The sequence below is a fragment of the Gorilla gorilla genome, chromosome 2 (assembly GCF_029281585.2).
Source record: "Gorilla gorilla gorilla isolate KB3781 chromosome 2, NHGRI_mGorGor1-v2.1_pri, whole genome shotgun sequence".
Lineage (NCBI taxonomy): Eukaryota > Metazoa > Chordata > Mammalia > Primates > Hominidae > Gorilla > Gorilla gorilla.
In genome coordinates this window covers 18,957,496-18,983,300 of record NC_086017.1, presented here as the reverse complement: position 1 = coordinate 18,983,300, position 25,805 = coordinate 18,957,496, and the positions used below count along the sequence as shown (strand labels likewise).

The 25,805-nt window shown below is 45.3% G+C and overlaps 1 protein-coding gene across 5 annotated transcripts in view; it reads left to right on the top strand.

The window, feature by feature from the left end:
- SRGAP3 (SLIT-ROBO Rho GTPase activating protein 3) overlaps positions 1-25,805 on the top strand; it is a 382,885-nt gene that overhangs the window by 213,618 nt on the left and 143,462 nt on the right. For all 5 annotated transcript variants that reach the window (XM_063703587.1, XM_019023743.3, XM_004033539.5 and 2 more), the window contains one exon: positions 24,476-24,668. Coding sequence is in view for 4 of the 5 variants with exons in the window: in XM_019023743.3 (XP_018879288.1) it covers positions 24,476-24,668 (193 nt within the window). In the remaining variant the exon portion in view is untranslated. The remainder of the gene's footprint in view (positions 1-24,475; positions 24,669-25,805) is intronic.

Sequence of the window (25,805 nt, the reverse complement as noted above, 5' to 3'; positions counted from 1 at the left end):
GTTTCTTTTTTTTTTTTTTTGAGACGGAGTCTTGCACTGTCGCCTGGGCTGGAGTGCAGTGGCGTGATCTCGGCTCACTGCAACCTCCGCCTCCCGGGTTCAAGTGATTCTCCTGCCTCAGCCTCCTGAGTAGCTGGGATTACAGGCACCTGCCACCACGCTCGGCTAATTTTTTGTATTTTAGTAGAGATGGGGTTTTACTGTGTTGGCCAGGCTCGTCTCGAACTCCTGACCTTGTGATCTGCCTGCCTCAGCCTCCCAAAGTGCTGGTATTACAGGTGTGAGCCACCATACCCAGTCTCCAGTTTCATTCCCTAGAAATAAGGGAATGATGTTGATGCTGCTCAACTCACATAATTCCAAGGAATCCATTCTTTCTTCAGCCCACTCTCAGATTTGGGGAAGGATTACAAACTGTAAAGTGCTGTGTCATGGGAAGCAGAATTGCTCTTCCAGAAGCACTTGGCCCCCAGAACTGGGGAGGAGCATGGGGTAGTGGAGAAAGGATGGACTATGAGATGAGGAACCTGTCTGTAGGCCCCATGTCCCAGGCCCCACGTCCCAGGCCGCATGTCCCAGGCCCCACGTCCCAGGCCGCATGTCCCAGGCCCCACATCCCAGGCCCCACGTCCCAGGCTTCTGATATCTCAGGTTCTCCATTGTAAATTGGAGGCCCCGTGGGGTCAAATAAATAATGGATGCAAATGGATTTCAAAAAAATATCAAGCACTCTGGTTGTAAGGTATTATTGGAAATGGGGGTACCCTGTTTCAAATAATTGCCAAAGTAGCTATTTGACAAGTCTCGCTTCACCCCATGGCACTTCCTCTGTCTCCCCAGATGAGATGGTTGGGAGTAAACTGTTCTGAAAAAGATACTTCCAGAGTCCAAGAAAATGACAAACAAGACTTCCTAGATGTTCTTTTCCTGCATGACACCATGAGGCACTGCCCCCAAAATTGCTGGTGCTTGTAGCACACATTCCTCTGCTTGTTTTCTGCCCAGCACAGAGAAATGCTGGGGTTGATGGTTTTTCTAGGGCGTTTTCTTCCTCCAGTCCTGCTCAATCAGCCCCTGAAATAAAAGCCGGCACTTCTGGAGGAGAGGCAGGCATCTCCGCCCTCATCCCTTTATCCTCCTCCTCCTCCTGCTCCTCCTTTTCCCTCCCTGAAGTTGATGCCTTTGGTGATTAGCGTTGTCCTCCCTGAGATGCTAATGGAGGTTCTCTTGGACACTTAAGCTAAACTGGATCCGTGGGTATTTCTCTCACTGGCTTTGGAGGAAGAAAACCAACTAAACAGCCCCTCCCTGGCTCTGGAGACAATCTCAGGCATGGGAGGTGAGGCTTAATGCCTTTTATTCCCAAACTTTGCAGAGGGGCTTCTGAAAGATGGGAGGGAGAGGCCAGAGTGTGGTGACACCATCTGAGGGTCTGGGCCCCATCACAGCCCTGGTGGACCCTGGCCTGCCCATGTCATCTGTTTTAGTGGCTCTGGCACAGGCTGCATTCCTTTCTCCTGGAGGCTTCACCTCTCTCCAGAGGCCACCGCTCTGGACGGCTGTGTGGAAACACCTGGGCCAGAATGCATCCAATTCCCGCAGAGCAAAAGGAAGCGCTTGGATGCTTCTTGCTGCGAGCACATTGTTATTTTTCTTTCCTCTCTCATGAATCATTCTGCCTGGAATCTTCCCTGGAAGGGCTCATCTGGCTAATGATTCTGTGCCCAGAATCAGGGATTTTGATGCACTGATGAGTGACAAGCTGAGGTGGCTGAGATTTAGGGGCAGGGAGCCTTCAGTCTGGGCTCACCTAGTCCGGGGCTCAGGTTGTGGCTACAGCACCTGACAGCCGAGTTCATTAACTCAACCACCGTTTCCCAGTCCTAGGCTGCTGTAGGTTTGTGGTCAGTGTTAAAGGAGATCAGGTGTGTGAAACTGCCTCGCACAGATGGGTTTTGAATCTGACTGGCGTACGATCAACCCTTGAGCCTACTGACCCCTTACTCCACTTCTCTGGTGGCTGCCACAACCCCATATTCTTGTCCTCTACAGTAGAAGAAGTCAAGGTGGGGGCCTGGCAGGCTCTGACTTCCAGAAAGCATTCCTCTTGTTTTGTGTTTACTTCTGCAAAAGTAAGAAGTAAAAATGGGGGTGTGTCCTTGGGCAAGTTATTTAATCTCCCTGAACTTCAGCCTCCTCATCTTGACAATGGGAATGGTATTGTCTGTGTTGCAGGGAAAGTTTTAGAAGTAACAGATGTAGAGTTGGGTATAGATTCAGTACTTGGTAAGTGCTAGCTGGATTAATTTCACATCCCACACGTCTCTGGTCTTACCAAACTGCAGCTGTGTGTGGAGGGGGTCCATTTCTGCCACTCATAGCCTACATTGCATCACAGCAGGCTGCCACCGCTGGGCGTCAGGTCTCCAGAGGCATCTCACGTGTACCATGAACAATTCTGCTCATGCTGTGGTTGACCTCTGCTTCCTGCCAAGCACCCAAGAGGGACGCATTGTCCTCGCGCCCTGCAGGGTGTACCTTGTGGGGTTCCCGCTCCTCTTCTAGCACCTGGTCCTGGTGCTCTCTGTCTGCATACCTTCAGATGCCCCTGTGTTCCCATCAGTCTGTGTTGCTCTAGAACCATCCCTGTGCTAAGCCAAGGTGTGGAAGAAGCCCTTCCCTTAACTCTGCCAAGCTTCGTAATAAAATCTCATGATCTCCCATGAGACATCTGAATTGGGCCTTGAAGTATGAGTAGGAGTTCACCAGGTGAGGGGGAAATGTAAACTTATATTTCACTTAGAGGCCACTTCTTCTCCCAGACTGGCTTCCTTTTCATTAATTTTTGAAATCAGTTATAGAAATTGATGCTGGGGTTACCTGTCTGCACCTCTGGTTTCGCTTGGGGCTATAAGGTCCCTGCTATTATAGCAGCAGCTTCACATCACTGCCACTCTTATCACCAACTACAGGTGGAGCAGGACTCTAAACTGGGCAGTCTAAGGGAAATGCTGTGTGTGAACTCTACTACAAGAACCTTTGCATTTGAGATGGGCCCTATGGCACTCCACGCATGGGGTTCTTGTACAAGTTAGCAAACCAGGATTTGTCAGTCAACACGTGGAATACCTGCTTGATGGAAGGAGCTCGACTGATAAGTCAGTTGAGTCTCCCTGTCCCTAACTGTAGTATGGCAGTAGCCTTCTAACTAGTCTCTTCTACCGATTCACTTGCCTCTATGCTGCCACCAGGTTTTCTGTAACATTGACTGTGGGGTAAGGTCTAAGCCCCTGAACATGGTCTTCAAGGCTATTCACCATGTGGCTACAAGGAGCCCTTTCTGCCTGAGCTTCTTCCATGCCCTGCTAAACTTCTTAACTTTTAGCCTTGTTGAACCCCTCGCCAGTCCCTGAACAGGTCACATACTTCCAGACCTCAGGGCCTTTGCCCACTCACCATATTCCTCATGCCTTCTCTCTCCTCACCTGGTGAACTCCTATCCAACCTTTAAGGCCAGGCATGCATGCCCAGTGAAACCTCCCTGGCCCTTTTAGTTCCTACCATCTCCCCTACTTCCTGAGTTCCTTTCCTTCTTGATGTTCTTCTTTTGTGTATACCCCTGTTTTAGCTCATTGTAATGTTGTGATTTTTTGTATTTGTTAGTGTCTGCCGAATTCCTCAAGGGAAGCTCCTGAGTCTCTCCCAGGGTTGTACATTCTTTTCCTAGCACAGAGCCTGGCAGATGCTAATAAATGTTGTATGAATCTGTAAATGAATGATTGAATATGGAAATAGGGAGTTCAATATGAACTAGGTTAGCCATGTCTTAGGAGGAAAGGGGATTTTGAGTATTTGAGTCAAACATAAAAACTTACATAAAACAGAGAGAAAGGAAAGAGAAAGAGAAAGCCAGGCGCAGTGGCTCGTGCCTATAATCCCAGCACTTTGGGAGGCCAAGGTAAGTGGACCACCTGAGGTCAGGAGTTCGAGAACAGCCTGGCCAACATGGCAAAATCCCGTCTCTACCAAAACTACAAAAATTAGCTGGGCATGGTGGCATGCGCCTGTAATCCCAGCTACTTGGGAGGCTGAGGTAGGAGAATCGCTTGAACCTGGGAGGTGGAGGTTGCAGTGAGCCAAGATCACACCACTGCACTCCATCCTGGATGACGGAGTGAGACCCTGTCTGAAAATAAATAAATAAATAAATAAATAAATAAATAAATAAATAAATAAACAAACAAACAACAGAGAGAAAGGAAAGTATCCCTGAGATTTTACTTGCTAGAGTAGAAGATAAAGTTACTAACTTAGAGAAAAGAGAAAGAAAGATTGTATGGGCATGAATAACAATGAATTTTCAGATTTAAACATTTATAATGCACATGTAACCTTCATTGAATACTCAGGCACTGTGCCAAGCACTTTACATGCATTATCTCATTTAATGCTCTTAGCAAAACCATAGGGTAGTTACTCAATTTCCCCAAACGTGAGTATACCACAGTTGAGATAAATAGGAGTTAGATAGGTGTATTAGTCTGTTTTCACACTGCTGAAAAGACATACCTGAGACTGGGAAGAAAAAGATGTTTGATTGAACTTACAGTTCCACATGGCTGGGGAGGGCTCAGAATCATGGTGGGAGGTGAAAGGCACTTCTTACATGGTGGCGGCAAGAGAAAATGAGGAAGAAGCAAAAAGCAGAAAACCCTGATAAACTCATCAGACCTCATGGGACTCACCTACCATTACGAGAACAGCATGGGAAGGATAGGCCCCCATGATTCAACTACCTCCTCCTGGGTCCCTCCCACAACATGTGGGAATTCTGGGAGATACAATCTAAGTTGAGATTTGGGTGGAGACACAGCCAAACCATATCAATAGGAGAGGGGCTGAGGTGGAGAGGAGAAGGGCATTCCAGGCAGAGGAATCTGCATCAGTACAAAGGCCCTGAGGCAGAAAAGAACTTGGTATGTTGAAGGGGAAGAGAGAAGGCTAGGGGACTGAAAGATAGGGCACAAAGAGCAAATGGGACAAGATGGAGCTATGGAGAGAGGTGGAGACCACACCACGTAGGTCTTACGGGCCACATAAAGGACTTGATCTGTTATCCTAAAAGCACATTAAGGTTTTGGTCTTTATCCTAAAAGCAACCATGATCCATTGAAGAGGTTTAGGCTAGAGGTAGAGAGGGAGGAGAATAGGAACTTGCTAGTGGTAGCATGAATTTGATTTTTGTGTTCTAAAGAAGAATTGATCTGAAAATATTGGAAGGGGGGATAAGTGATGTGGGGGCTAGTTTAGGAGGAGGCGGTTGTGGTTGTTCAAGTCAGAGACAATGGGGATTTTTAACTAGGACGATGGCAGTGGAGATGGAGAGGCATTTGTGAATTTAGAAGAAGTGTTGGGCTGGTAGAATGGATAGGACACAGTGATGGGGTGGGATGGAGCATGGGGGAAGGCAAGGTCAGGGTGATAGCCAGTTTCTAGCTTGAATAGCAGGAAAATCAAGGTGTTGTCTCCTCAGGGAATACTGGGGCAGTGGTGGAGTTTCACAGTGGGAATGGGGGTAACTCATGGGGACAGGGCTCTGTAGAAGCCTGCCATCATATACACTTCCTATGGGGGAGGGTGCTGTGGGCTCACACCTTGTCATGATCATGGTTTTGACAGTGCACCCCAACCTTTCAAACACAGACAATGAAAGGAATCAGCATCACTGCATTTGTGCCTCTCTTATATTCCTTGTTGATATTTTTATATATTCTATTATGGAGTACTTTCAGGATCCAAAAGGCTTGGTCCTGGAAACTGCAATGCAAAATTCAGTGGCATTTTATCCATTTGTTTCCCTGATAAGCCAATCTACATCAGCCTCCTTCATTCAGAAGGGAGAACATAAGAGAGTCAAAGCGAAGGGAACAGGCAGTGCAGTGGAAGTTAGAATCTGTTAAGTTGTGTTCTTGCCAGAGCAGACTGCACTAGGCAACCCACTTTGGTGCTGGGGAGAAATGTCTGGAGGTTGAGGGAAGAGGAGTGGGGAAGGCCTGAAGGCTGGAGTTCATCTCCCTGTGATCTGGATAGGTAGTGGGCACCTTGGCCCAGAGGTGATTCCTATGGGACTGTTGAGCATATAACCTGATTTTTGGCAAAACAGGGAACAGAGGTATGTTAGATTAAGATATTGAGGCTAAGCATGGTGGCTCATGACTGTAATCCCAGCAGTTTGGGAGACTGAGGCAGGAGGATCGCTTGAGCCCAGGAGTTCTCGACCAGCCTAGGCCACATAGTGAGACTGCATCTCTACCAAAAAATGAACAAAATTAGCCGGGTGTGGTGGTGCATGCCTATAGTCCCAGCTACTTGAAAGGCTGAAGTGGGAGGATCACTTGAGCCTGGAAGGTCAAGGCTGCAGTGAGCCGAGATCATGCCACTACACTCCAGGCTGGGTGACAGAGAGAGACCCTGTCTTATCAAAAAAAAAAAAAAGGAAATTGCCCACCAACTTGGTTGACACGCAATAGGCTCTTAGTCCTGGAATGGACCTCAATCCAACTACCTTGCTTTCTGCAGAATTTAAGTCCCAGGGCTTGGCTCATAGTGGGACCACAAAGGCAATCCACTGACCGACTGACCTAGAGTAGTGAAGAGACTTGCCCCACGTCTCACAAAGAATTATTGCCGGAGCAGGGAACAGAAAGAACCCACTACATTATGCTGCCAAGTGACAAGCTAATAAACATGAGGTGTTTTTCCTCTTTGGTAACAGGACCCAAGACATGAAATATGAGCTTGGCAGAGAGTTTCACATTGCATTAAAAGGACAAATAGATTTATATAGGGGTAGTAAGTGCTCACTCTGAGCTGAAGTGTGAATGATTGGATTCCAGCCTGACTATTGAAATTTGCTACGACATTGGGAGATGTGTCTACAAAGGGAGATATAAGCTTTTTCATGTTTGGTTGATCTTGTTTGAATATTACAGTTAGTGAATGTGTGAGCAAGATTTTTTGCTAATTCTCAGGCAGCAGAGTCTTATATAGTAATAATAATCATACCAAGGAAAAAAATCATGCCCATTTGCGTAACTTTTTACTGCTTACAGAACTCTTTCATATGTATGTATTAATATTACCTAATTTGAATTTACCACAATTCTTAGGTAGGTTCCATTAATCCCAGTTTACGAATGAGGAAACAGATGAGGTTAGTGCCTCGAGGCAGGGCTGGAACTAACCCAGAACTCGTTTTTTCAAGTTGGAATTTGAGTATGAAATAGCCTTACTGGATCGAGGGTATGTGCATATTCCAACATTATCTGCTTTCAGGCTTGCAATCCATTATTAAGCCATTAGGCAACGATAATGATTTTGTATTTTTTTCTGAGGCTTTTCCTAAAAGTTTGCTGGACTCAGCATTTGAGAAGGTACTTTGCTGGAGCCCTTTTCTTATGTCTTGCCAGCCTCTATCTATCCTCAAATGCAGAGAGGGTCTCCTGAAGAGTTTATTTGGAAACTTGACCAACTGACAACAGGAATTGATAGTGATGACCGAAAGGGGTTGCTTGATGTGCACCATAAAAATGAAACTCATTCAAACAACCAGACCCTGCTCGCTGACCTCCTGGAAAATCTAATCTCAGTCCCTGTTGTGGAATGGATTGAAATTTGCTTTGAAAATCTTTGCAGAGTCTTACAAGGTTAAAAAGAAAAGAACACACACACACCACACACACACACACACACACACACACACACCTGAAGTCAGATCCTTCTTGTTTCTTTCTCTCTTTTACAAAAATCAATTGGCAAGAATTTGCAAAGTTGCCAGGATGAGGTCATGGGTAATAACTTACGTGGTTTTCAGAAACATAAATCACTCAGCCTGATGTAGTGGCTTTCCATCCCGTGCAGTAGCCTCAATGTGAATAAAATATTTGGACGGCATGGTGGCCTTAGATATTCTTCCATGTGGCATTCTCATCAGAAGGTCAAGGGAATTCATCCTGCACCCTATTAATGTCAGGTGAATGCACACATGGCCAGAGGCACCCTCTCAATGAAGATTAGCGGCTCTGTCCCTGGCTGGTCATTTCAGTGTGAGTTAATGGGGTCAAAGTGGAGACAGCTATGGCAGAGTGGGGGCTGGCCTGCTCTGGGTTTGAATCCAGCAGGGCCAGCAGTAACTAAAGTGAGATTTGCTGGGAAGGTTTCCAGAGTCATAAGCTGGAGGTGATATGGTTATTATTTAGTATTAACATGAAAAAATGAATCTGGATATATTTTGTCAGATCTTGTGTTCTTCATATTGTTTTACACTGGGTCTCTAATCCCATTTTTGCAACCTTCCTATGCCTGCCTAACCCCTGGGGAGAAATGGGATTGCCACAACTAGAGGACATCTCACTGTGGTATGATCCAATAATTACTTTCCCAGGGCCAATAGATATTGAGTGTCTCTAAAAAATTTACTGCCTCTCCCCTTATTAGAGGAGTAATGCCTATTATGTAGAGTATTTGGAAAATATAGAAAAACACAGTGATTACTTAGTAGAGGAGTTGGCAACCTATGGCCCACAGGCCAACCTAGCCCATTACCTGTTTTTGTAAAGTTTTATTGGAACAGTTGTGTGCATTCCTCTGTATATGTATTCTATGACTACTCTTGTTGGGTAACGATAGGGTTGAGTAGTTGTAATAGAGATGATATGGCCTGCAAATGCTAAAATATTTACTATCTGGCCCCTTATGGAAAAAGTCTGCTAAGCCTTGGCTTAGCACATAGGTGTTCAGTGGATATTTACTGATGAAATTAATTTATCTGTAATCCTACCACCTCAAAATAACCATGATTAACATTTTGGTGTATATTCTTCTATCTTTTCTCTGTGTGTAGGTAGCTATAATTATGTTTTGGGAGGACTAAACCCTACGTCCTATTTTTGTAACCTACTTTTGTCATTTAACAATATATTATGGGCATTTTCCAAGGCTATTTGTATGCAACATGAATCTTACACCACATAGGAGTTTATTGCGTGAATGTGCCAGAATTATTTAACCAATCCTCTGCTGCTCCATAGTTATGCCGTATCCAAGTTTTCACTTCTATAGACAATGCTGTGATAAGTCTCCCTGCACATACATTTGTGTATGTGTGTGTGTGTGTGTGTGTGTGTATGCCTCTGAGCCTAGAAGGAGAATTATTCCATTTCATACTGCTAATTATTTTTTCACTTAAGGATGCCATACCATTGCACTACATTGGGATTTCCTTGAGGGCAAGTATGCTATTGCATATGTATTTTTATCACTCTTGCTGCCCTCTAACACAGACATAGTAGGTGATCATTAAATGCTTGATGTGGTGGTGTATGATAGAATACCCCTCTCCTTCTCTCTGCTGGTCTAGATCATGCAAATCTTGCTTCATAAGGCCTCAGCTGACTCCTCTACAACACATTGTCCTTCCTTCTTCTGGTCATCTTATATTCAATACCATTCCCCTTTTAGACGATACTCTATATTCTTCAGAGCTTTAGACTGTACTCTGTAATTCTTCAGAGCTTTCAGAGTGGCGCAATGTACATTATATTAGTTTCCGATAGCTGCTGTAGCAAATTGCCACATACTTGCTGACTTAAAACAACACACATTTATTCTCTCACAGTTCTAGAAGCAAGGAGTCTGCAATCAGCTTCACCAATCCAAAATCAAGGTGTGGCCAGAGCCACACTCCCTCCAGCGGCTCTAGGGGAGAACCTGCCCCTTGTCTCTTCCAGTTTCTGGTGGCTACCAGCATTCCTTGGCTTGTGGTTGCATCACTGCAATCTCTGCCTCTATGGTCACACTGCCTCCTCCTCTTCTGTGACAAATCTCCTTTTTTTTCCCCTCTCTCTCCTGTAAGGACACTTGTAATTGCATTAGGGTCCACCCAGATGATCCAGGATAATCTCCTCAAGATCCTTAATTTTAATCACATCTGCAACGTCCTTTTTTGCCATTGAAGGTAACATTCACAGGTTCCAGGGATTAGGAGCTGGATGTCTTTTGGGGGTCATTATTCAGCCTAACACATACAACATTTCATTTATTCATTTAAAAAGATTTGTGAGGAACCAACTTGGTGGCAGGCACTGGTGCTGTGCTAGCTGCCTTTTGTAACAACAGGGCAGAAAGGATTTGCAAATGAAGAACTATGGACAAAAGGGTTGAGCACTGGCCAAGCAGCTGGGAGACACAGGTGCTGGTACAGCTTTGGGATGTGGCTCTCCGTTCCTCAGTTTCTCCTCTTGTGAATTAAGAGGTTGGGACAATCACTGTTTCTTGAAGTTGAGGCATGAGCACTACTGATGGTACAGGTTGAGTGTTCCTTATCTGAAATGCTTGAGACCAGGAGTGTTTCAAATTTTGGAGTATACAGGTTGAGTATTCCTTATCTGAAATGCTTGGGACCAGAAGTGTTTCAAATTTTGGAGTTTTTGGATTTTGTAATATTTGCCTATTCATAAAAGACATCTTGGAGATGGGGCCCAAGTCTAAACATGAAATTCATTTGTTTCATATACACCTTTTACACATAGCCTGAAGGTAATTTCATACAGTCTTTTAAATAAACTGTGCGTTGTGTATCTAAGTTTTGACTGTGACCTGTCCTATGAGGTCACGTGTGGGATTTTCCACTTGTGGCATCATGTGAGTGCTCGAAAAGTTTGGATTTTGGATTTCAGATTTTCGGATCAGGGATGTTCAATCTGTATATATACAGGATGATTTTAGGTGGTCCGCAGAGACGGAACTAAGTAACATAACTCACGACAACAGATAGTTATTTTCTTTTTAGTCCTCCTTCAACCCCTCCTGCCTTCAACCTTTTTGATTACCTCAATGAGAAAGTTGCTCTTAGGTGCTAGCCTGTCTTCAACCCTTGCTTGAATACTTGCTAAACTCCTTTTATATTAAAAAATCAGGTCTCAGACTACAGAACCTAGGTAGAATTTAATAACATTATTTTGTGTTCATTGTGTTTATTTTTATAGTTACATTCCATTAGTGGCACATTTTTTGTAGGGGGGGGGTTCCATTTATGGTGGTACCATAAAGCATCCCAGGTAAAAAGTAAGATGATTTAAAGAAATATATTAGACAAATATACAGCAGGTAGTTTTTAGAAGGGGCACATTGTAAAGATGGCTGTGAAGTTTGGGAAAGATTTAGATGTTTCCAGCAGGCCCCCAGTTCTCTGACTTCTATTTTAGCTCTGGGAGGAAAGTATGATTAAAAACATAAAGAGAAACATCATCAGTCAGAGGACGCAGCTGGAAATTCAGCATTAATGAATCCTGATCTCTTCTCATTTAAATGGATCTGATTCTTCAGGGACCATTGGGCAGCAAAACCGTGAATATTAATCTCGTGTTGAAATTGATCACACCCAGCCAGCTTTAACTCAGAGTCTCTGGTAGGAGGAGGCGTGGCCTCACTCTTGCTGTTCTTTGCATTTCACTGAACATCTGGAAGGTGTGGAGGCAGCTTCTGTCTGACTTCTTCATGGGAAGGAATGGCTATTATTTGGACACAGCACAGATGCTATGGGAAAACCCTCTCTCCCTCCCATTCTGCTTTCTGCTGCCTGCTTCCTATTCAGGGGCACTGGTTTAGCACTCTAGGTAGGGGTGGTCAGGGGGCTGCAGAGCTGGATTTCTGCTTTCAGACCACTGTGGGAAGTGGGACTCCTTTCTTTAATTTCTTTAGCCATGCATGTATATCCAATGCTAATTCCCTAGTGTGTTGGGGACCTTATCATTTCCTCTTACATAGAAGAAAATTTTCCTGGTTGATAGCATCATCATTATTAAATAACTCTTATTTTTTTCAAAATACTAGCCAATATACTGTGCTTCCTTTTTGGAGGAGCTGGTAGTGGTGAGAATCAGTGTGGGAGATGCCAGTCATTTCATCCAGCACTGCCTTCCCAGCATATGTGTTCCCCCATCCCCTAGAAAGCTGCAAGCAGATAAAATTTGCTTCAGGGAAGCCTTCGGAGTTGATATGCTTTGATTCTCTGTTCTAAGCCTGGCCTTTACTACCCTGAATAATCGTGAGGTGGCGAAAGAGAGTGTAAAAACCTGGCTCACTTGGTATAGTACATATGGCAGGCACTCATCTCTCTGGCAACGTGGTATAAGATTTGGGGCCAACAGATTTCTTAATATTTACATGAAATTAGGCATGTCATTTCACCTCTCTGTGGCTCAGTCTCCTCCTCTGCAAAACGGGATAATAGTAGTAACTTCCTCCTAAGGCTGTAGCATAGGTTCAAGGAGACAATTCGGGGAAGCACACAGCTCCAAAATGTCTGCTCTTACTTCCTCCATCCTGCAGATGGGAAAACCAAGGCCCAGAGAGGTTAACTGACTTGCTGAAGGTCACACAGCTAGCCAGCGTCAAGGTCAGCTCTGAACTCAGCCAAGTCTGATCCCAGATCCAGCTTTTGGCACTGCAGAACCCAAAAGGCCTATTGATCAGGGGCAGACTCCGCAGGAACCGTGGGGATCAGGGATAGACCCAGGAAGCGCCTGGCGGAGTCTCCGGTGGACTCTGGCGTCAGGCAGGCCCAGGTTCCAATCCTGTGATTCAGGCAGCCCCTTTCCCTTCTCTTGGGCCTCAATTTCCTCATCTGTAAAAGGGCGTGACACCCACTGCCTCCTCTAACTTGGTATTATTTAATAATTGAGGATGGCCGCTGACCGGCCTGGCTTGATAAAGGTTAATAAAGAATGGCCTGATGTCGGTCGTTGGCCGAATACAGGAAGGGGAGAGGGAGAGACTCCAGGGTGCCAGGCGCTTGCTCGCGTCTGCGAAGAAGGAATCCGAAGAGACGGCTTAGGAGCCCGCTCTCAGCCACCCCGGCTGCTGCACGTGGCGCGCGGGGCGGGGCGGGGCGGGGCGCTCGGGGGGGCGGGGGGGGTCCCAGCGACGGTTGCCGTGGCAACGGCGCGCGGCGGCTGACCCCGGCCCCGCATCTATTGCCCCCACCCCCGGCGCTGGGCGCACGGATCCCGGGGACCCTCGGGGCCGTCCCGGAAGCCGCCTCTCGGTGTACAGGAGGCTAGGAGAAGGGCGGCAATGGGGAGCCCGTGTCCGGGCCGCGCACGAGTCTTTTGTGCAGGGCCTAGAGAAGGAGCGAAACGTGGGCCAGACCTGCGGGGAGGGCGGGCGGGGAAGGGGAACCAGCACAGAGAGGCTGGAAGAAGGTGGCTGGTGACACAGCCCTCCTTGTGGGACTGTGGACGCGGGGCGCGAGATGGCGCCTGGGAAACACTTAGCTCGGTGCCCAGCGTGCCTGGTGCTCACGGTCCATGACTACAGCAGCCGCCATGGCTCATTTCTTGCGTCCCTGCCGTGCCCCGGGCACTACGCGCATACCACCCCTCACCCTTTTAACAACCCCTGGGGGGAAGGTATTATTCCCTATTTTACAGATGAGAAAACAGAGACCAGGCTGAAGCCACTTCCCCAAAGTGGAGAAAACCAGATTTGGAGTCTAGGCTGACTGTCCTCAGAGCTTGTGAGCTTGTGAGCGCATGCCCTTCCGCTGCGCCATGCCACCTCTGTATAGATGCTATTCGCCGAGGGTCCACCAGGTGCCTGGCACATCATGTGCATTATTTCCAGTCTGATCCTGGCAACAACCCTGCAAGATAAGAATAGTTACTTGCCTTTTGCAAATCCGAAGACAGCTCAGAGAAGATACTGAGTTGACTGCCCAAGGCTTCACAGTGCAGATCCGGCAGAGACAATAATCAACCCTGTGAGAGTGGCTCCAGAGTCCAGGCTCTGCTGGGTCTATCCACTGGGCCACATCATCTCCGCTAGGGCTGGAGTTGGAGGGCAAGGGACCCCACCAGGATGCTGGGTTTTGGGCTGGGAGCAAGGAGAGTGAGTCTCCATCAGCATGTTTTCTTGAGGGGAGGGTTTGGAAGACTCCATTACACTGCTCTTGTTGGAGAGGTCGTGCACAAATTCGGAGTAATAAAACATAGTGCCATCCCTGCCTTTCAGGACCATATTTTCCATTTAAGGAGATGAGAAATGGCCACAGAAAGAAGTTATAATAAATGATAATCATAGCTTAACTTTATAAAACCTCTGACGCAGTGCTGTCCAATGGAAGTTTCTGCAATGATGGAAATATTCTGCGCTGTCCAGGATGGTTTAACACTTGAAATGTGGCAAGTGCAACAGAGGAATGAGTTTTTTATTTTAATTAAATGCAAATAGCCACATGTGGCTAGTGGCGACTGTGTTGGACAATACGGTGCCAATGTATGGAAAGCACTATGCCAGGAACTTCCTTTGTATTAACACATACCATTCTCACAACAATATGAGGTAGAGATTATTATCATCCCCATTTGACAGAGGAAACTGAGTCTCAGGTTGCCCACCTGAGCATGTGGCAGGGCCAGGATTTGAACCACCGGGCAGGTGAACCCAGAGCCCACTACATTGTGCTATGAAGCTGAGATTTCTCTCCTCAGAGGAGGGCCTGAGGTCAGGGTCAGGATGCACTGGGATGCATATAATGACAGCCAGACTGGTGCTCTGTGTGGATGGCACAAAGATGACCATTGAGAGTGGAGACAGGAGGTACAACAGGACATGATCCTTGAAAGAGGAGGCAGCAGGACTGCCACAGAAAGTTCCCTGACCTGGGCATTGGGTGATGTTAGTTCCTGTCTGCCCTTTACTCTCGGTTTCAGCCCTGGCTTTGCCACTTTCTTGGTGGTCTTGGGCAAGCCATTTCCCCTCCCTGAATCTCAATTGCTTCATCCGTAGAAGAGGAGTGGCAATACTACCAGCCTCATAGGATGTCATGATAATCAGATGTGATTGTGCGTAGATGTGATGAGATGTTGTTGGTTGTAACATACCAGGTGGTTCATCTTTATCGGCTCCTAAACATTTACACCGGGAAGGTACCAGCTGCCCCTGTGGAGCAGAGGGGGCAAGTGCTCCTTTGATCTTGGTTTTCAGGATGTAGGCAGACTGTGAGTGGTGCCTCTCCATCCCAGGAGGTGCCAGAACAGTTATTGTGTTTTCAGGACAGGGTCCAAAGATTGGAATTGGGTGGGGTCTGGGAAGCTACATTTAAAATTGCTCTTTGCTGTCATACTCTGGCCCCTCTTACTAACCCAGGAAAGCCATCTGCAGGCAAGGGGCAGAGGCCTCCAAGGGTGCAGGCAAGGGGCAGAGGCCTCTAAGGGCAAGTTGCTGGCATTCCTAATGGGTCAGACCTGTTAACCAGAGGTGCAGGATTTGCATTGGCTTTATCTGCTTTTTCTCCCTTTTTTATGATGAAAAATTTCAAACATTCCAAAAGTAGAGAGAATAATATAATAAGCCCCTTCCTGATATCTAGCGCTAAACTAAACTTTAATGATTAACTCAAGGCCAGTCTTATTTTACTTAAAACCCTACCACTCCCCGTCTCCAAACCTAAGGCTATTTTGGAGCAAATCCCAGCATGTCTGCTTCTAAATAGTTCCTGCTTTGTCCTAAAGTTTTCATCGTAGTATAAACTGGTAAAATTTCAGGAGAGGGCAGCTTAGCAGTCTTGATATCCTTATGTGATGTTGCTTTAAGAACTTATTATATAGATGATATTCCTGCACATGTGCAGAATGAAGCCTGTGTATGATTATTCATTCCAGCATTGTTGATGATAGTAAAAGATTATAAACAACCTAAATGTTCAGCAAAAGAGACTGGCTAAAAAAAACTTACAGTGGAATTCTAGCGTGCTGTAAAAGGAATGAGGAAGTTCTTTATATAATGACTTGGACTGATCTCCATGATGTATTATTATTATTATTTTTTAGATAGAGTCTTGCTCTGTTGCCCAGGCTGGAGTGCAGTGGCACAATCTCAGCTCACTGCAACCTCCACCTCCCAGATTCAAGCAATTCTCCCGCTTCAGCCTAACAGTTAGCTGGGATTACAGGTGTGCGCCACCATGCCCAGATAAGTTTTTGTATTTTCTAGTAGAGACAGGGTATCGCTATGTTGGCCAGGCTGGTCTCAAACTCCTGAACTCAAGTGATCCACCTGCTTCGGCCTCCCAAAGTGTTGGGATTACAGGCGTGATTCACTGTGCCCGGCCTCCAGGATGTATTATTAAAAGAAAAAGATAAGGTACAGAACACTGTGAATGATATGCTCTAACATGTATAAAAACAGAGGAAATAATATATTTAACATTCTATATATGTAAATTCTATATATAGATATTCTGTCTTATATATACATATATAATATATCATATAATATAAATAATATGATACATATAACATATATAATATGTTTTATATATGCCATTATTTCTGGAATGATGCACACGATCATGGTAGTTTGGTTGTTTTGCAAGAGGGGAACTAGGTGGTTGATTGATAGAGGTGGGAGTAAAACTTTATATACCCTTTGTACCTTTTCAGTTGTGTATGTAATATTTAAAAAAATCCCTATATTTCCTATTTAAAAATGTAATTCCTTTTTTTCAGTAAGCCTAAAACTGCTATAAAAATAAAGTCTATTGATTTCAAAAAGGATATTTACCCAAATGAGTTGAAAACATGTCCACACAAAAACCTGCATACAGATGTTCATAACAGCTTTATTCATAATTAGCAACCAACATGTCTTTAAATAGGGGAATGAATAAACAATCTGTCAACATTATTCCGTAGCACAGAATATTATTTGGTGATAAAAAGGAGCTACAAAGCCACAAAAAGACATGGAAGAACCCTACATGCATATTGCTAGGTGAAAGAAGCCACTCTAAAAAGTCTACATACTTTATGATTCCAGCTGTATAACATGCTGGGAAAAGCAAAACTATGGAGACAGTAAGAAGATTAGGGTTTGCCAAGGGTTGGGGTAAGTGAGAGGGAAGAATAAGGGGAGAAATAGGTGGAGCACGAGGATTTTTAGGGTGGCAACACTATTCTGTATGATACTGTAATGGTGGACACATGACATTAGACGTTTGTCAAAACCCAGAGAATGTACAACACAAAGGGTGAGCCGTAATGTAAGTGACAGACTGGTGTATCAGTATTGGCTCTTCAATTGCAATAAATGCACTATGGAATGCAAGATGTTAATAATTGGAGAAACTGTGCAGGGGAGAGGGAATATATGGGAACTCTCTGTACTTTCTTGTCAATTTTTTGGTAAACCTAAAATGGCTCTAAAAATAGCCCATTAATTAAAAAAAAAGACTGATCTGAAGAATCTTCCTACTATTGCTGGTGAGGTTGTGGTTGTGAGGGGCAGTGGGGAGTATGAGGAATCTTGCTCTCCATACGGTGGGTCACACGGGCTGTTTGCCATAGGTGGCAGCCTGGGTGCATGCAAAGTGATCTTTAGTGAGACTGTTGCTTGGAGAGTGAGCAGGAGTGTTATGGGGATGGATAGGCAGGCTGTGCATTCTTGGACTTTGAATGTCAGAGGAGTTTGGCTTTGATCCTATAAGCAATGGGGAACCATGGAGAATTTTATCAGGAGGGTGACACAGGGAGATTGGTGCTTTAGGAGACCTGGATTGAAGAATTAGTTCTTACGGCCGGGTGCAGTGGCTTATGCCTGTAATCCCAGCACTTTGGGAGGCCGAGGCGGGTGGATTACTTGAGGTCAGGGGTTCAAGACCATCCTGGCCAACATGGTGAAACCCCGTTTCTACTAAAAATACAAAAATATTAGCTGGGCGTGGTGGTGTGCACCTGTAGTCCCCAGCTACTTGGGAAGCTAAGGTGGGAGAATCACTTGAACTGAGAAGGCAGAGGTTGCAGTGAGCTGAGATCGCACCACTGCACTCCAGCCTGGGTGACAGAGTGAGACTCCATCTCAAAAAAAAAAAAAAAAAAAAAAGAATTAGATCTTCGCCTTCTCTGGGCCTCATGCCCCTGTCTATAAAACCAAGAGACTACACTGCGCAGTGAGGTCATCTTCAGCTTTCAGGTGTTGAGTTCAAAGCCTGTCCCACTTTCCAACCCCTTTCCCTCCTTGCCACATCCCCCTTTTAATTTTTCTGCCACTCAGCGCTGTGTTATGGCTGGAACTGTCCCCCGGGGGGGAAACGTCTGCTGAATGAAGTCTGTGCCTTGGGAACAATTCTGTTTTATTTTATTTTATTTTTCTCTCTTTGAAATCTTCAAGGAGAAAACCCAAATCTGTGCCAGCTCGTAGGCTCCTAGCAGCAATTTGGATGGGAATTAGAAACAACGAGATGGGTAATCAAATGCCCTCAGGGTTCCAGATCAGGGCAGGCTGCAGAGGATGCTCTGCCAGGGCCATTTCCTGCAAGAAGGACTTGATTTTGAGCCCAGCAAACTGCTGGAGGGTTCCATGCACAGCCCAGCCTGGGAGGCTCCAGCTGGTTGTGTGAACTGGGGGAGGTTGCTCTGCTCCTTCCAAATCGTCTGCTGTCATCACGATGTGATTTATGAGCTTTTCCTCTAAAATTTGAGAATGTCGTCTCCTGATAATGCTCTGTAATGAGGAAGGCTGTGGCTGCAGCTTTTCTAATAAATAATATCTCTTTAGATCACCATCTTGTTACAAAAAGAATGCAAGAGGTTGAATGCAGAGGGATTAAAAGTGTCTTTTGTGTTTGTTTTGTTTTAATATGGAAAACAAGGATAATTCATGGAATGCAGACCAAGAAGTTCCTGTAGGGGCCTCGGTTTAGCATCATGTCAAGGGCATTATGGTAAGCTTCTGAGGGACCTGGGTTTGATTGCTGGCTCTGCTCTGAACCAGCTGTTAGGAGCACAGGCTAGCGACTTCCTCCTGAGCTGCTACTTCCTTGTCTATGGGGAAAAAGTGGAGAAACACTAGTAGCACTTACTGCATAGTTATATTTTTATGACTGTGTGTTGATATGACAAGGTTTGGTCTTGTGGGAGTGAGGCACCTCAATACAGTTCAGTTCAACAGGTAGACCATCTAAGAGGGGACCTGTGTAGTTTGTTAGAGTTCAGAGAACGACGTGTGACCTTGGATGAGTCCCTGATCTTGGTTTACATAAAGCCTTGGTTTCTTCATTATTATACATCCACGTTGAATGTATGTATGTGTGGGGGGGTGAGTGGTGGTGTGTGGTATGTGTTGTGTGTTTTGTATGTATTTGTGGTGTGAATGTGTGTGCCATATGTTTGTGTGTGTGTGTGTGTTTGTGTGTGTGAGCTGAGGCTTCCGTAATCACAACACTTAATGTACTTGGTAAAAAGCGCTTGCTAAAGGGAAATAGTAGGCTGGGCGTGGTGGCTCATGCTTGTAATCCCAGCACTTTGGGGGGCCGAGGTGGGCAGATCACCTGAGGTCGGGAGTTCGACACCAGCCTGGCTAACATGGTAAAACCCTGTCTCTACTAAAAATACAAAAATTAGTCAGGTGTGGTGGCCGGTGCCTATAATCCCAGCTACTTGGGAGGCTGAAGAAGGAGAATCCCTTGAACCTGGGAGATGGAGGTTGCAGTGAGTTGAGATGGCGCCACTGCACTCCAGCCTGGGCGACAGAGCAAGACTCTGTCTCAAAAAAAAAAAAAAAAAAAAAAAAAACGGAAATAGTAATTTGCTATACAGATATTGATATCCTGATGACCTATTATGTGCTGGGAGAATCTGCCCTCAGAGCTTAAATTTCATTTGAGGAGATAAGGCAGAGATGGCATGCATGAAAGAATGAAAACTAACAAACAAAAAAACCCAAACAGCGCTAGGCAATCTGAGATTTACTGTACGTGCCATGGGAGTTCAAAAGAGGGTCACCAGGCTGGCAGCCCAGGCCTTCCTGGGAGGAGCAGTGCTTTATGTGGGCTCTGAAGCAGTGGTTTTCAACTTTTTTTTTTTTTTTTTGCTTACCTACCCTCTACATGAACTTTGGAAAGAAAAATATCTCTTCTGCTTCACACATTTTAAGTTGACATCTAAAATGTCTCATTCTTTAATTTGCACTAAATAAAATAAAATATTTTATTCTAAGTTTGATTAGTTACAAAGGATATAATTTTGGCCATGTTTTAAATATTCACATTTTAGAGTAACATTATGTATAATACCACTCTCTTAAAACTGTATCAAAATGTTGTGGGGAGGGATGGGCGGGGTGGCTTACCTCTTTAGTCCCAGCTACTTAGAAGGCCAAGGCAGGAGGATTGCTTGAGCCCAAGAGTTGAAGACCAGCCTGGGTAACATAGAGAGGCCTGTCTCTACAAAAAATTTTTAAAAATGTATCAAATAGGAACTAACATAGCAATTTTTAATTTTGTCTTTTTATTGAAGCCTCACTTTCATGTAGTAGAATGCACAGATCTTAAGTGAGCAGCTCAGTTAATTTTTATCAGTGTCCCTACCACCCTCACCAAGGTGTGGAACATCTCCAGTATTCAGAAGGCATGCTTGTTCCCTTTCTCCATCAATACCCGTCAAACGTGACCACTTTTCCGACCTCTATCACCATAAACTAGTTTTGCACAACCTCATTTGTTCTGGCTTCTTTCAATAAACACAAGGTCTGTGGATTTCAAACATGTTGCTGTTGGGAGCAGTAGCATTCCTTTTTCATTATTGTATATCATTCCACTCAATGAATATCTCACATTCAAAAAATCCATTCTATTCTTACTAGACATTTTGGGTTATTTCTAATATTTGGCTATAAAGGTACTAAAAGTATTCTTGTATATATTTTTTGGTGATCATAAGCACTGATTTCTTTTGTGTATGTATCCATCAGTGAAATTGCCTGGTCATAGGATAAATACCATAATACGTTGGTTTCTACAATCATCCGTCAAAGTTACCTGAGCAAGTCAAATGTTTTACACTGCTCCTTTCTTTACCTTCTTGAACTCCTAATTCCCTTTCACTTGCTTCATAAAATTTAATCTTAACATATTTTATGCTTGAAAGTTTTTTAAGATTATCATCTTTTTTAAAACTCTACTTATGTAAGCTGAAATGGACATTTTAATTTTTTCCTTTGAACTCTAAGGATCTTCCTTTTATATTGATTTATGTATCATTACAGTGATCAGTAATACACAATTTATCAAAATAACATTATTTTACACATTTGATAAATCATTAAAGCATAACTTTGGGAAATGCTTCTCATAATGAGATGGGCGGGATGGTTGATGGCAGTGCTTATCAAACTTTAAGGTGTACAAGGGCCACCTGGGAGATCTTGATAAAATGCAGATTCTGATTTGGATGGTATGGGCTGGGGCCTGAGACTTTATTCTGAATTCTTTTTTTTAGCTTTATTAAGGTATAATTGAAATGCCCCAAAAATGAGCACATTTAATTTATGCATCTTGATGAGTTTGGATGATTCTGTATTTCTTCTCCTTCCCCTCCCCTTCCCTCCCCTCCTCTCTCCTCACCTGTTCTTTTCTTTCCTTTTCATTACAGGAGTTCCCTCTAAGCATCATGGTATGGTCATGGCTCACTGAAGCTTTGAAATCCTGGGCTAAAGCAATCCTCCCACCTCAGCCTCCCAAGTAGCTGGGACTAGAGGCATGTGCCACAACGCCCAGCTAATTACTTTTTAAAATTTTTACTAGGCCGGGTGCAGTGGCTCACACCTGTAATCCCAGCACTTTGGGAGGCCAGGGCGGGTGGATCACGAGGTCAAGAGATCAAGACCATCCTGGCCAACATAATGAAACCTCGTCTCTACTAAAAATACAAAAAACTAGCTGGGTGTGGTGGTGCGCGCCTGTCGTCCCAGCTACTCTCGAGACCGAGGCAGGAGGATCGCTTGAACCCAGGAGGCGGAGGTTGCAGTGCGTGGAGATCGGGCCGCTGCACTCCAGCCTGGCGACAGAGCGAGACTCCATCTCAAAACACAAAACAAACAAAAAAATTTTTACTAGGCATGAGGTCTTGTTATATTGCCTAGGCCTCTGTATTTCTAACAAGCCCATTGGTGGTGCTGATGCTGCTGGTCCGTGGACCACGTTTTAGTTTTTTTGAGACAGAGTCTTGCTTTGTCATATAGGCTGGAGTGCAGTGGCACAATCATAGCTCACTGCAGCCTGGACCTCCTGGGCTCAAGCAATACTTCTGCCTCAGCCTCCTGAGTAGCTGGGAACACAAGCCCATGCCACCACACCTGGCTAATTTAAAACTTTTTTTTTTTTTTAAGTTTTCATAGAGACGAGGTCTCCCTATGTTTCCCAGGCTGGTCTTGAGCTCCTGGCCTCAAGTGATTCTCCTGCCTCAGCCTCTCAAAGTGCTGTGATGACAGACGTGAGTCTCATGGACAACACTTTGAGTAGCAAGGGTTTACGATCCCTTGATTAAAGGAAGATTTCCAAATATCAACTTTTTAAAAACACTTTTTATTATTTGAAGAGAATATAACTTTGTACATGTATTTATTTACGTATAAATTTATGGAGTACAAGTGTAATTTTGTTACATGCATAGATTGTGTGGTGGTGAAGCCAGGGCTTTTTGGGTACCCATGACACAAATAATGTACATTACACCCATTAAGTAATTTCTCATTATCCACCTCCCTCCCACCCCCTCACCCTTCTGAGTCTCTGTTCTCTACCATTCCACACTGTACATCCAAGTGCACACATTATTTAGGTCCCACTTATAACTGAGAACATGTGTAACATGAACATTTTACATTATTTATTTATTTATTTATTTATTTATTTATTTATTTAGTTAGTTAGTTAGTTTTTGAGACAGGGTCTTGCTCTGTCTCCCAGGCTGGAGTGCAATGGCGTGCAACCTCCACCTTCTGGGTTCAAGTGATTCTCCTGCCCCAGCCTCCAGAGTAGCTGGGACTCCAGGCGGCTGCCACCATGCCTGGCTAATTTTTGTATTTTTAGTAGAGACGGGGTTTCACTGTGTCAGCCAGGATGGTCTCCACCTCCTGACCTCGTGATCCACCCGCCTCGGCCTCCCAAAGTGCTGGGATTAAAGGCATGAGCCACCATGCCTGGCCAACATGAACATTTTAAATGGTCTGTTTTTCCTTTTGACACCCAGATGTCTCGACATTTTGGGACACTGCATCATAGATTCTGGACGAGTGAGCAGTTGCTCTTTTTCCTGTAAAGAGAGAACAGGACCATTGTGAAGAGGGGAGGTGGGAAAGGAGAGGGGCCGTGCATCTAGACTGAGGCACGTTGTCAGGCAGTGGGAATGGATGTGGAGGATCTCAGGTTGATTCCCTTCTACCTCAGCTTGCATACCCTGTGGGGTGTCTTTGTGTACCCCAGAGTAGTTCTGCCCCAGTTTGAAGTCCACTTCTCTGAAGGATGCTGAAATGACGCTGGCCACCATTTCAGACGGGGCACACATTTAGGCAGGTGAGATCTGATATTCCAAGGACTGGCTTGAATGGTTTGGAGAGTCCATTGGGGTAAAGTCCTGAGAAATGAAATTTGGGACTGCTTGGTGGATGGTCTTGAATTTCATGCTGAGGAGTTGGACCTAATACTCAGGCAGAGGGGAGCCGTGGGGTATTTTTGAGCAGGTTGCTGGTGTGAGCAGAGTGCTTTGGAGGCTGATCTGTCGAGCAGCTCTTGGGATGGCCTGGAAAGAATCTATGCCTGGGGGCAGTGGCGGTGACAACCCTACAGGCTTGAAGACAAGAATGGATGTGGTTATTGGCATTCAGCTGTGATTTTTAACTCCAGCTCCCAGCTTTTGAATTGTTGCCCTGGTTGCGTAGACCTGGTTTGAGCAATCAGTATTTTCTGAAGTGTGATATCTGAGAGGTTCATACATGGAATTCAAGGTGATTTAAAGCAGGACACAGATGTGGCCTTAAATAACACTGAAACCCAAGAGGGAAAAGCATGCCCTACTCAGCCCTCTCTCAGTCCTGACTACACATGGAGAAAGTCACACTGCCGTTTTCCTTTGGTTGATAAAGAGCCAGCAGCTTAGGCTTAGAGCCTTTGGTAAACAATTGTCTCTAGATAGAATTTTACAATACTTTTGTTTTCATTGAATTATTTCCTACGTCCCAGGCTGCAAGGGGTCCTAGTGTTTCACTTTACTGTATTGATAGAAACCTTTGCATTTTAAGCAAGATCATCTCCATAAGAAAGGTGAGTCAATTTACTAGATCATGTGGAAGAAATAAGAATGCTTGGGGCATGTGAATATGGCAAAAATCGTGGTGGTGACATGCAGTGATTCAAGTTTTGGAAACTTTTGGTTAGATCAATGGCAAAAACGAGCAAGAGAGAAATCTTTGTGCCAATGCTCTGCCAAGCAAGGTCTGAGCTCTGGCTGGGCTCAGAGAGGCTCTGGGTGGTGTTAGGAGGGAGTTGCCTGAATTGCAGGGCCCAGGCCAGCAGCAGAGCAGGCCCCAGTGCCCCCGTCCCCACCACCAGTCTCATGCTCCTACCCTTGTGTGCCTGCAGAGATCCGCACGCAGCTGGTGGAGCAGTTCAAATGTCTGGAGCAGCAATCAGAGTCGCGACTGCAGCTGCTTCAAGATCTCCAGGAGTTTTTCCGCCGGAAAGCTGAGATTGAGCTTGAGTACTCCCGCAGCCTGGAGAAGCTGGCTGAGCGCTTCTCCTCCAAAATCCGCAGCTCCCGGGAGCACCAGTTCAAGTAAGAAGTTGGGTATGGGTGCACAGAGATGGGAGGCAGCACTGGGGTGGGCGGACAGTTGGTGGCAAAGCAGAAAGGAGGCCAGCCAGCTTCGTTGGAGGCAGAGGGCGTGCCTTCAGGGCCCTAGGTCTGCAGGTTACTTACACCTCCAAGCCTCAGTCTTCTTCATGTGTAAAGGGAAGCTAGAAAGAGTTCCTCTGTAGAAGTTTCCTGAAGGGAATAAATGAACAACCCAAGAAGAGTGTTTGTCACAGACAATAGGTGCTCAATCAATTGTTGCTGTTATTATTATCCTACCAAGCACCGGCACTGAGCTAGCCTCCATTTGTGCCCTGATGAGACCCCTACCTCCCTTCAGGACATCCTGTCCCGATCCAGTTGTCCTTTATTTGGGTGTCAGCCAGCCTTCTTCTGAATGTTAGCTCAGTGAATTTCTTCTCCATGGAATTGATGCTCAAACATTCCTCTTCCTTGCTCCCCTGGAGGACCTCAGTGCCCCGGCTCTTTCCCTGCCTTATTTACTTATTTTCGATGCACAAACTGTCATGTGTCCTGATTTCTCATACCCCAAGCTCTGAGATCATGGAGGCTCCATCTGCTTGGGCATTGACTTGGCAGGCCCTGAATCCTCCAGCTACAAAACCTTCTGTGCTTAGAACTCCCTGGCTTCAGCTCATTAAATACAGGCAGGCAGGAAGCAGCAAATCTCACTTGGACTGTGTCAACCATGCAGGGCTCCACTTGGCAGGTCCCCCGACCAGCACTGTCTCTCCTTCAGCCATGCTTCCTGGACTCTCCCTTCTCCTTGGGTCATCTCTCCAGCTGGTGGCCCTCAACACCAGGAGATCAGCGACTTGCTTCATCTCACCTGACCTGATCCTGATCCCCCTTCCCCTGGGTCCTGTCCTGTTTCTCTCTCTCTCTCTCTCTGTGTATACACACACATACACACACACACACACACACACACACATATATATATATATATTTGAAACAGAGTCTCACTCTGTCACCCAGGTTGGAGTGCAGTGGCATGATCTCAGCTCACTGCAATCTCCAACTCCCAAGTTTAAGAGATTCTCCTGCCTCAGCCTCCTGAGTAGCTGAGATTCCATGTGCACCACCACGCCCAACTAA